The sequence below is a fragment of the Daphnia pulex genome, chromosome 5 (assembly GCF_021134715.1).
Source record: "Daphnia pulex isolate KAP4 chromosome 5, ASM2113471v1".
Lineage (NCBI taxonomy): Eukaryota > Metazoa > Arthropoda > Branchiopoda > Diplostraca > Daphniidae > Daphnia > Daphnia pulex.
Genome location: NC_060021.1, coordinates 6,122,496 through 6,130,232, shown reverse-complemented (window position 1 = coordinate 6,130,232; position 7,737 = coordinate 6,122,496). Strand labels below are relative to the sequence as shown.

Genomic DNA, 7,737 nt, shown 5'->3' with positions numbered 1-7,737 from the left:
TTTTATCTTTAGAACCGGGTAAACTTAGTGAGAGTAATGTGGATATAGGAGGAAGGAATATTAGTTAAATTCGCAAATAGAAGCTTAAAAATATATAAGAGATTTTGCCTTTAATTAACACGGAAAAACATCTTGTATTTAAATCGTTTTATAGATCGGATAAAGCAAGACAGCGAATTAATAAAAAATAATACTTTAGAAGAAATTAACAAAAAAATAGAATATTTTACAAAAATATATCCTACCGCCGACGGAATTCTACCAAGCAGTGTTCTGGCATTTGATACTATTATTATAATAAAAAACTATGAACCAAACAAATTTTGGCTTTAAAAAAGTAAGTGTCCCGCCAGCTCTAGAAAGCTCGTGGCTTCTTGTAGTTTATTGAACGGACGTTAAATATTTAAAACAAAAAAATGATAGAACGATTCGTAGTTTATGTTTTATGTTGAATTTGGATAAAGTCCATACTTTTCAGGAAAAGTCCATAGTTTAGTATGGCCATTGGTGGAGCGTTCAGGTTCTAAAATATGGACTTTGACAGGCAGCGCCATCTGGTGAAGTCCATAGTTTTCGATCGAAGTCCATAGTTTAGTAGTCCAAAATGGACTGTCCAAGTCCATAGTTTAGGGACACCCTTAGTTGTGCTGACGAGATGAAGAAATAACAAGCAAGAGGCAACACGAAAATCGTGAGTGAAAATCAGCCAATGAGAGAGTGACCAAGGTACATTTTCGTCTGCTAGAACAGCTGATATCTACCAAACGTCGAGTCATATTTCAGTTTGTTACCGTTATGTTTTCGTAAATTATTGTCATACGGTGACCATGTTTAGGTCGATTTTAAGTGCCCAGTTTAATCTGGATACGCGTTTTGATCTCCACCGAGCAGTAACAGGTAATGGAGTGATCAATAATTGCCATTTTAATTTTCAAACAAAACACTTTAAAGACCATAAAATAATTTTTTTGTTGTACATTATTCTAGACAGCCAATGGACTATTCGCCATTTAACAAAGTTCAAGACTCTTGCAGTACATTCTGGTAAAGAAAATTGTAACATTTGTTCAAGTTAAGATGTTGCTTGATCATTGGTTTCTCAGGATGTGTCAATACCATCCAATGGAATCTGTCAGGAGATCTGATTCTTTCAGGATCAGATGACAGAAAACTAGCTGTAACTAGATGGATTGATGGCCAAGTAAGTGTATAATAATTTATTGTAATGAACCACTTTAAACACATCACAGTGTTTTATAATTACGCCTGAATACAAATTTTGCTTCTGATAGATGACCATGCAAGTCAAGGGCCTTCACAAAACTAACATCATGAGTGCAAAGTTTTTACCCCAGACGGGGGACAGACAAGCCGTTTCATGTTCAGGTGATGGGGTCGTAATGGTTTCAGGTAATATTTTCAATTCACATGCATCAATCAACTATTAAAAAACAAAAACATCACAATTCCAGATTTGGAAAAGGAGGATGGCAGCTTACAGGATGTTTTCAGATGTCATCAGGGTCCTGTTTATGAAGTTATCACAGTGGAAAGTGAGCCAAACACTTTTTTAAGTGTAGGAGAAGATGGAACTGCTAGATGGTTTGATTTGAGGGCAACCAAAACTTGCCCAACTTTACGTTGCAAAGAGGTATGAGATTGATCAATCACTCGCCTGTTTATTCTAACGTTTTCTCGTTTTAGAATATACTTTTCATCTGTCAATCGTCATTATCATCTGCAGCCATTAATCCCGTCCTTCCACATGAATTTGCAATAGGAACATCCGACAGTCAAGTTTATGTCATGGATCGTCGGAAACTCAACGTTGGCTCTTTAGGTTCACCAACACAATCGATCGTGTCTAGTATGAGAGTGCCCTCATTGTCGAGCCATTCATATCGAACTACATCCGTCCAGTTTAGCCCAGAAGGTGATCAAGTCCTTGCGAGTTTCTCGGGCGAAGGTGTTTACCTTTTTGACGTCAAGGTAAAATACTAATTAAATATTCACTGCTCAAGGTTTCATTATTTTCTTCATTAATTTAGGATCCGTCTTCGTATTTACCTTTAAGTATTCCTAAATTCGAATTGGATGAGCAATTCAGTGGAAATGCAGACACAAACTCCTTGTCTCGGCGACGTGCTCGTCAAGGCAATAGTTTTAAACGTGTTCGTTTGCGGGGCGATTGGTCTGATACTGGGCCTTCCGCCGGAATGAGTAGAGCTGCTCCTGGTAATGCCTTATTGCGTTTCAAACCTCTATTCAGTTATAGAAGTATTCTTTCGTATTTCGCAGATATTGGACAAGCACGACCTACAGTTCACGAAGGTTTCATGCAACGTATGGCGGATGTTTTGAGGTCCATGACAAGCCTAAATTCGCCGAGTGTCGCCTCCCCATCGAGCCCTTTCGAAAACCCAACAGAAGATCCCTCTTTTCCCGTTGCTGAAGCCAATGTTTCCCTGGCTAATTCCAATGTTCGCGATGATGTGAACAGCAGAGATGAAATTGATTTTGTAACATATGAATCACTTGGAAGATCAGAAAATAATCCGGAGAATCAGCCGGAGAACATGGATGGTGGTATGGACGATAGTTCCACAAACTATTCAGATGACAGAAATGAATCGTTTCCTCCTTTCCGAAATCGACAAGATTCCGAACAAAGTTCCAATGGATATCCCGTTCTAAGGTACTTTTTCACGAAGTCTTACTTTCGCTATTGTTAAATTGATTAATTTTATAAGGGATCCTTTGGGAGGCGATGAAATGATGTGTGTCCAGGACGATGAAGATGAGCATAACGCTTGTGAAATGCTTTACCAACCGATTTCAAAGATGAAATTTGTTGGACATAGAAATTCTCGGTAATTTGGATTTTTGAAATTATTTTGCAGTTCAAACGTTTATAATATTTGCTTATTTTAAAAATAGGACTGCTATAAATGAAGCCTGTTTTTGGGGGAGGTGTCACGTCATGTCGGGTTCAGATTGTGGCCACGTTTTCATTTGGAACCGTCAAACTGGTAAAGTCGTCTCGGTTCTGCAGGCTGATACTCGTGTGGTCAATCGAGTTCGACCTCATCCTTATGAGCCTATTTTGGCCACTTCCGGTATCGATTATGATATCAAACTATGGACTCCGTCTTCTGACTCAGAAAATAACATAAATATTGAAGAGGTATTTATAATTAAATTTATAAATATCAGTTGTTAGAAATCATTACTATTTATTGCGTTTTGGTATCTTTTTAGTTGGTAGCCCGTAACGCGCGCATGCTGGAGGAAACGCGAGACACAATTACGATCCCCGCTTCGTATATGATTCGAATGTTGGCTTCAATGACTCGATTTCGACAAGGTAAAACATATTTTTGTATTAATTGCCTACAGTCATGCAACTGACGATATGGTGCTCTTACAGGAAACAATCGAACAAATTCCGATTAACAATCGGGTATCATGAAAACTTTTAATCCACCACAGTATTTGCATACGTTTTCCCTGCGATGATCATAGATGTCCTATAATCTAGTCTGTATAAATTGTTAGAAGTCATTGGTTTTGTCTAAAGAACATACAGTTGATGTATTAACAAAGATTTGGTCATTTATTGTGTATTATAAAAACCTGCTAAAATGTAACAGGGATTTTGCACAAAGCTCATTTTTTTTACACACTATAAGAATGGGTTATGCATTACATTGGCACTAATCATTGAAATGGATATGTTTCAATCTAAATATGAGTATTTTAAAATCAATTGCATGACCAAGGTGAACTCTAGTGAAAACTAATTCATTATGGAATTATACATGATTAGATTTGCTCCCAGAGAAAGAACAGCAGAAGAAGCAAAAATCAACCTATAAGATTTATACCACGAAGGATATTCGGTGGCGTAAGCATCTTGAATAATACAGGCAAGAAATGTCCCAATTATCATAAGGCTTCCATTAGTTTGAGAAGTTAGAAGAGCTAGCCAAGCAATGCTAACAGGAGTCACAGCCCATCCAAGAGTTGTGAAACTTGGTTTAAGGGTTTTGTCCTGGGTACAATTTTGTTAGTATTCAAAATAGAGAAATGCATGTTATGTGATTTAACTTACTTTAAAATTGTTGATTGCAAAGCCCCACCTCACAGCTCCAAGGAAAGAGACAATGCCACCACCATAGGTCAAATCAGCATAAATCAACTGTGGAATGTATTTACCAGTCATTCCCATATAAATTGGGATGGAAATAAACGGTAAAACTCCCCATGCTCCGTAAAACAAGGCGGCACTTGGTCCTGTTACAACGTTTCCCAAGCTTCGAAACGCAGCAATCAAACCGACATTATTTGCCTTTGAAACCATCTCGCAGATTATTACCGCTTGCTACCGATGTCGAACAACTCTGACCAAGAAGAAATCGTCAACGGACGATCAAATCAACAGCCGGACGTATTTATATAGAAACTGGATCCTTGTTGGAGCACTACAGGGATGTCGCTCGGCTTCAGGTTGCATCAGCAGTTCCTCTCGACGTAATCTAATTAGTTTTTAAATGAATTTCTTCGTTTCTTTTTTGACATTTATCAATTCATCAATGTGGTAATAAAGAAGTGCGCCTAATATCGTTTTACTAGACTAACAGGGTAAAAAGCGCATATCTTTTGAAAAATTGTGGAAACATTTATATATATTTCTATATTGCGATGGTAACTTGTAAGACTTTTTAAGAAATATTGCAAGTTAGGTTAAAAGAATAGACTATTCTTTTTTGGGCTCCAGAGGAAGCAAGAATTGGCACATGAAAGTGGTTAGCAAAGCACAAATTGCAACTGTGCTAAGCAAAATTCTCAAAGATTTGTACCAAGAAGGGAACTGGCTTGATGTCATGTCTTGCAAGAGGCACAGGGAGAACCCAGAAATGGACAGTAAGGTGCCAATAGGATTACTGACTAGTAGTGACATCCATCCGACAATAGAGGGTGCAATAGAGGTAGTGAAATTCTTCCAGTTGGGATTCATTATCTGCAAGAGAAAAGAAAAGATTAACTGGTGAAAAAGGAGAATTTTTTGTGAGCTTACCTCAGGGTTTGATACAGCTGATCCCCATCGTACTCCACCAATGAATGACAAAATAACAGCACTGTAGGCCATTGAAGTGAAAGCCATTTCCGGGATGTACACTCCTGATGACAACATATACACTGGGATGGCAGTGAAAGGGAAAAGTCCTCCAATTCCATATGTTAATGCTGGGATAGGAGCGTGCTTGATATCACCAAAATTACGGAGGGCATTTTTGGCATCTTCGCCGAAAGCTGATTCATTAGGCCGAGACAAATGAAGGTTTCTTGTTGAAGTACTAACTGCCAGGCAAACAGAATTCCATCTCAGATATCTGCTTGAATTCCCAAGAGGATTTACAAGTTTTTGAATTAAGAGCATTTCCAACCAGTTACAACTCGTTAACTATAGTAATATCTGAAGCAACACCCTCGGTTCAAGTCTTCAAGAACTCCCAAAATAGGAAGACAAGTTCAAAATAGAGGATGCAGACGACAATAAATCACAAAATAAACAAAAATATGAAATAATGTTTACATTCTCGATCATCTCGAAATTTTTCAGATAAAAACAGTTTTAGTTAAGAAAAAAATTTTATTCATAAATTTAATAATAATAAAATATGTAATTTGATATTTATTCATTTGTATCTTCATCAACGTAGAAATCATAGAAACATTGTTAAACTTGGCAACATCATTTTGCCATTTGACTTTTCGAGTTCTGTTCGACAAGAAAACGTGAAGAACTCAAGAAAACAACAAAAACTCGAATCAAGATGGATCTCGCTACCGTTTTTGCCCAATATCAGAATTTGCTTGATGCGGATCAAGATCTTAGAGAAGTAATAGAATGCAAAAAATTTTGAAAGACATGTTATTTAAGAAAATGTTAACTTTTAAGGAAATTCGGCTCATTGTTCGTGAGTTAGACACAACTGGACGAGAGGTCTCTTTGATTCTGCAGCAAATCCACCAAGAAGATGGGTTGAATCAAAGTAAAAACTTTTTTTTTTGGCTCATCATTGTTCTATCCTGGATTGTTACAATTTATAAATTTTGAGATTTAAACATTTATTATTCAATTTTGTAAATGAAACTCTTTTTCAGTTGGAGAACTCTGTACCAGAGCAAAACTTACACTTGCTAAAGCAAATGAACAATTCTCAAAACTTGCTTCCAAGATCCCTCCTAATCAATATTTCAGATTTAACGATCACTGGAGATATGTTATGCAGCGCTACTCTTTCCTTTGTGCATTGATATTCTTCCTTGAGTCAGAAAAGCTTGCTCTTCACTCAGATGTTGGGAAATTGCTTGAAGGTAATAATCTACATTGCTTATCATTTACAAATTTAATGCATTTATTCTTGTCTTTTAGTATCCATAAAAGAGGAAGATGGTTTCCATTTGGATGTTGAAGATTATCTGTCTGGACTTTTACAGTTGGCTTCAGAACTGGTTTGAACTTGTTTTTAATCTATTACTTGAATTAGTTTATTTCATTTCTGATTTATTCCACAGTCTAGGTTGGCAGTAAATAGCGTGACTGCTGGAAACTATGATTTGCCCATTCGTATCTCGCGATTCGTCTCCGAGTTGAATGGTACCATATAATTTGCTCGCTCCACGATTCATAAACTTTTACTACTTTTTCTTTTCGACTTTATAGGTGGATTCCGTCTCTTAAATCTGAAGAATGATTCACTGCGCAAAAGATTTGATGCTCTTAAATATGATGTGAAGAAAATCGAGGAAGTGGTTTATGATCTCTCCATTCGTGGCCTTCGATGTCGATCGCTTACTATTACCAAGTGAATTAACGTTAAGTTTTCAATGTTGTGAACCAAGAATGTAAAATCTTAAATGTGATTTCCTGGTCGAAGTAATGTATGCTTCAAGAATTCGTAAAATTAGTTTGTTATTTAACCCGTTATATCATCGCTGACGTAATGAGAACGGAGAAATCGACGGATAGTATTCCGATGATGTCATACTAACCGGGATCCGCCTTTTTAAAATGAAAACAACTTACATAACAAAATCATTAGTTGAATTGGTAAGTGTATTACCGTTAGAATAGGTTTTATTAACTAGACAGTCTACATCGACTGCTCATCATAGTAGAAAATCAAAGTCGAATAAAGGTATTCGATTTTGCGTGAAAAATTTGGTTTGCAACTCTGAATGGCTCGTCGTCCGAAATCCGCTATTCAGGTCGACACGCTCGCGGCTAAGGTATTTTCCCATTCATTCATTCGTAGTTTTCCGAATTGTTAAATATTTGTGTTTGTTTTTTCGTATGCAAATGATTCGAAAAGCAAGTTTCTGATTCGCTTTAAAGCACAGTCGCATCTAAATCTGTTTGTTGTCATGAGATCAATCCTTAAGAACTAGTTTGTCTGCGTAGGAAAACGTCTGTGGATGGATACACGAATGGCACACGGAAGAAATTGTTAGTTCATTATATGAAAAAGGCCCTTGGTAATGCTTATTTAGAAACCCCTCCTGCAGATGGCGATAAATGTACGTATTAGACTTTTAATGCTAACAACTTAATGAAGAATCAATAAAGGACCATTCTAATTTTCTCTAACCGAGTCATTACGGTATATCAAATCGAACGATAACGTAACAATGAAAATATTCTTATGAGATTTCAAATTGAAACGAACTTTA

General features: G+C 36.8%; 4 protein-coding genes and 2 long non-coding RNA genes across 6 annotated transcripts; 2 read left to right on the top strand and 4 right to left on the bottom strand.

Annotated features, from left to right (window-relative positions):
* Positions 1–274: 274 nt before the first annotated feature.
* Positions 275–645, bottom strand: LOC124194748. Its single transcript, XR_006875050.1, has 2 exons — positions 472–645; positions 275–373 (listed from the first exon to the last, which is right to left on the bottom strand). It is a non-coding gene; the product is annotated as an uncharacterized LOC124194748 (long non-coding RNA).
* A 51-nt stretch (positions 646–696) lies between these two features.
* On the top strand, positions 697–3,602 carry LOC124194736 (DDB1- and CUL4-associated factor 6-like). The gene is made up of 12 exons (XM_046589055.1): positions 697–897; positions 988–1,044; positions 1,104–1,201; positions 1,293–1,410; positions 1,473–1,651; positions 1,705–1,989; positions 2,049–2,235; positions 2,299–2,695; positions 2,751–2,870; positions 2,938–3,184; positions 3,259–3,364; positions 3,428–3,602. Exons 1-12 carry the CDS (start codon positions 828–830, stop codon positions 3,451–3,453), a joined length of 1,890 nt encoding a protein of 629 aa, XP_046445011.1. The 5' UTR covers positions 697–827; the 3' UTR covers positions 3,454–3,602.
* A 2-nt stretch (positions 3,603–3,604) lies between these two features.
* LOC124194746 (transmembrane protein 69-like) lies at positions 3,605–4,597 on the bottom strand. Its single transcript, XM_046589074.1, has 2 exons — positions 4,112–4,597; positions 3,605–4,051 (listed from the first exon to the last, which is right to left on the bottom strand). Exons 1-2 carry the CDS (start codon positions 4,358–4,360, stop codon positions 3,797–3,799), a joined length of 504 nt encoding a protein of 167 aa, XP_046445030.1. The 5' UTR covers positions 4,361–4,597; the 3' UTR covers positions 3,605–3,796.
* A 69-nt stretch (positions 4,598–4,666) lies between these two features.
* On the bottom strand, positions 4,667–5,560 carry LOC124194745 (transmembrane protein 69-like). The gene is made up of 2 exons (XM_046589073.1): positions 5,078–5,560; positions 4,667–5,020 (listed from the first exon to the last, which is right to left on the bottom strand). The coding sequence occupies exons 1-2, from the start codon at positions 5,438–5,440 to the stop codon at positions 4,757–4,759; spliced, it is 627 nt and encodes a 208-aa protein (XP_046445029.1). The 5' UTR covers positions 5,441–5,560; the 3' UTR covers positions 4,667–4,756.
* A 188-nt stretch (positions 5,561–5,748) lies between these two features.
* LOC124193364 (translin-like) lies at positions 5,749–6,971 on the top strand. Its single transcript, XM_046587137.1, has 6 exons — positions 5,749–5,903; positions 5,963–6,056; positions 6,169–6,381; positions 6,440–6,519; positions 6,583–6,664; positions 6,731–6,971. Exons 1-6 carry the CDS (start codon positions 5,838–5,840, stop codon positions 6,874–6,876), a joined length of 681 nt encoding a protein of 226 aa, XP_046443093.1. The 5' UTR covers positions 5,749–5,837; the 3' UTR covers positions 6,877–6,971.
* LOC124193365 lies at positions 6,931–7,241 on the bottom strand. The gene is made up of 2 exons (XR_006874197.1): positions 7,131–7,241; positions 6,931–7,069 (listed from the first exon to the last, which is right to left on the bottom strand). It is a non-coding gene; the product is annotated as an uncharacterized LOC124193365 (long non-coding RNA).
* Positions 7,242–7,737: the final 496 nt, after the last annotated feature.

What these genes read in the sequence shown, in the direction of transcription:
- LOC124193364 (XM_046587137.1), top strand. Translation starts at nt 5,838, where the DNA reads ATGGATCTCGCTACCGTTTTTGCCCAATATCAGAATTTGCTTGATGCG. An exon ending in TGTTGGGAAATTGCTTGAAG is followed by an intron (nt 6,382 to 6,439) that starts GTAATAATCTAC and finishes CTTGTCTTTTAG; the next exon opens with TATCCATAAAAGAGGAAGAT. An exon ending in TACAGTTGGCTTCAGAACTG is followed by an intron (nt 6,520 to 6,582) that starts GTTTGAACTTGT and finishes TTTATTCCACAG; the next exon opens with TCTAGGTTGGCAGTAAATAG.
- LOC124194746 (XM_046589074.1), bottom strand. Translation starts at nt 4,360, where the DNA reads ATGGTTTCAAAGGCAAATAATGTCGGTTTGATTGCTGCGTTTCGAAGC. An exon ending in TTGCAATCAACAATTTTAAA is followed by an intron (nt 4,052 to 4,111) that starts GTAAGTTAAATC and finishes AATTGTACCCAG; the next exon opens with GACAAAACCCTTAAACCAAG.
- LOC124194745 (XM_046589073.1), bottom strand. Translation starts at nt 5,440, where the DNA reads ATGCTCTTAATTCAAAAACTTGTAAATCCTCTTGGGAATTCAAGCAGA. An exon ending in CAGCTGTATCAAACCCTGAG is followed by an intron (nt 5,021 to 5,077) that starts GTAAGCTCACAA and finishes TTTCTCTTGCAG; the next exon opens with ATAATGAATCCCAACTGGAA.
- LOC124194736 (XM_046589055.1), top strand. Translation starts at nt 828, where the DNA reads ATGTTTAGGTCGATTTTAAGTGCCCAGTTTAATCTGGATACGCGTTTT. An exon ending in TCTCCACCGAGCAGTAACAG is followed by an intron (nt 898 to 987) that starts GTAATGGAGTGA and finishes ACATTATTCTAG; the next exon opens with ACAGCCAATGGACTATTCGC. An exon ending in CAACTTTACGTTGCAAAGAG is followed by an intron (nt 1,652 to 1,704) that starts GTATGAGATTGA and finishes TTCTCGTTTTAG; the next exon opens with AATATACTTTTCATCTGTCA.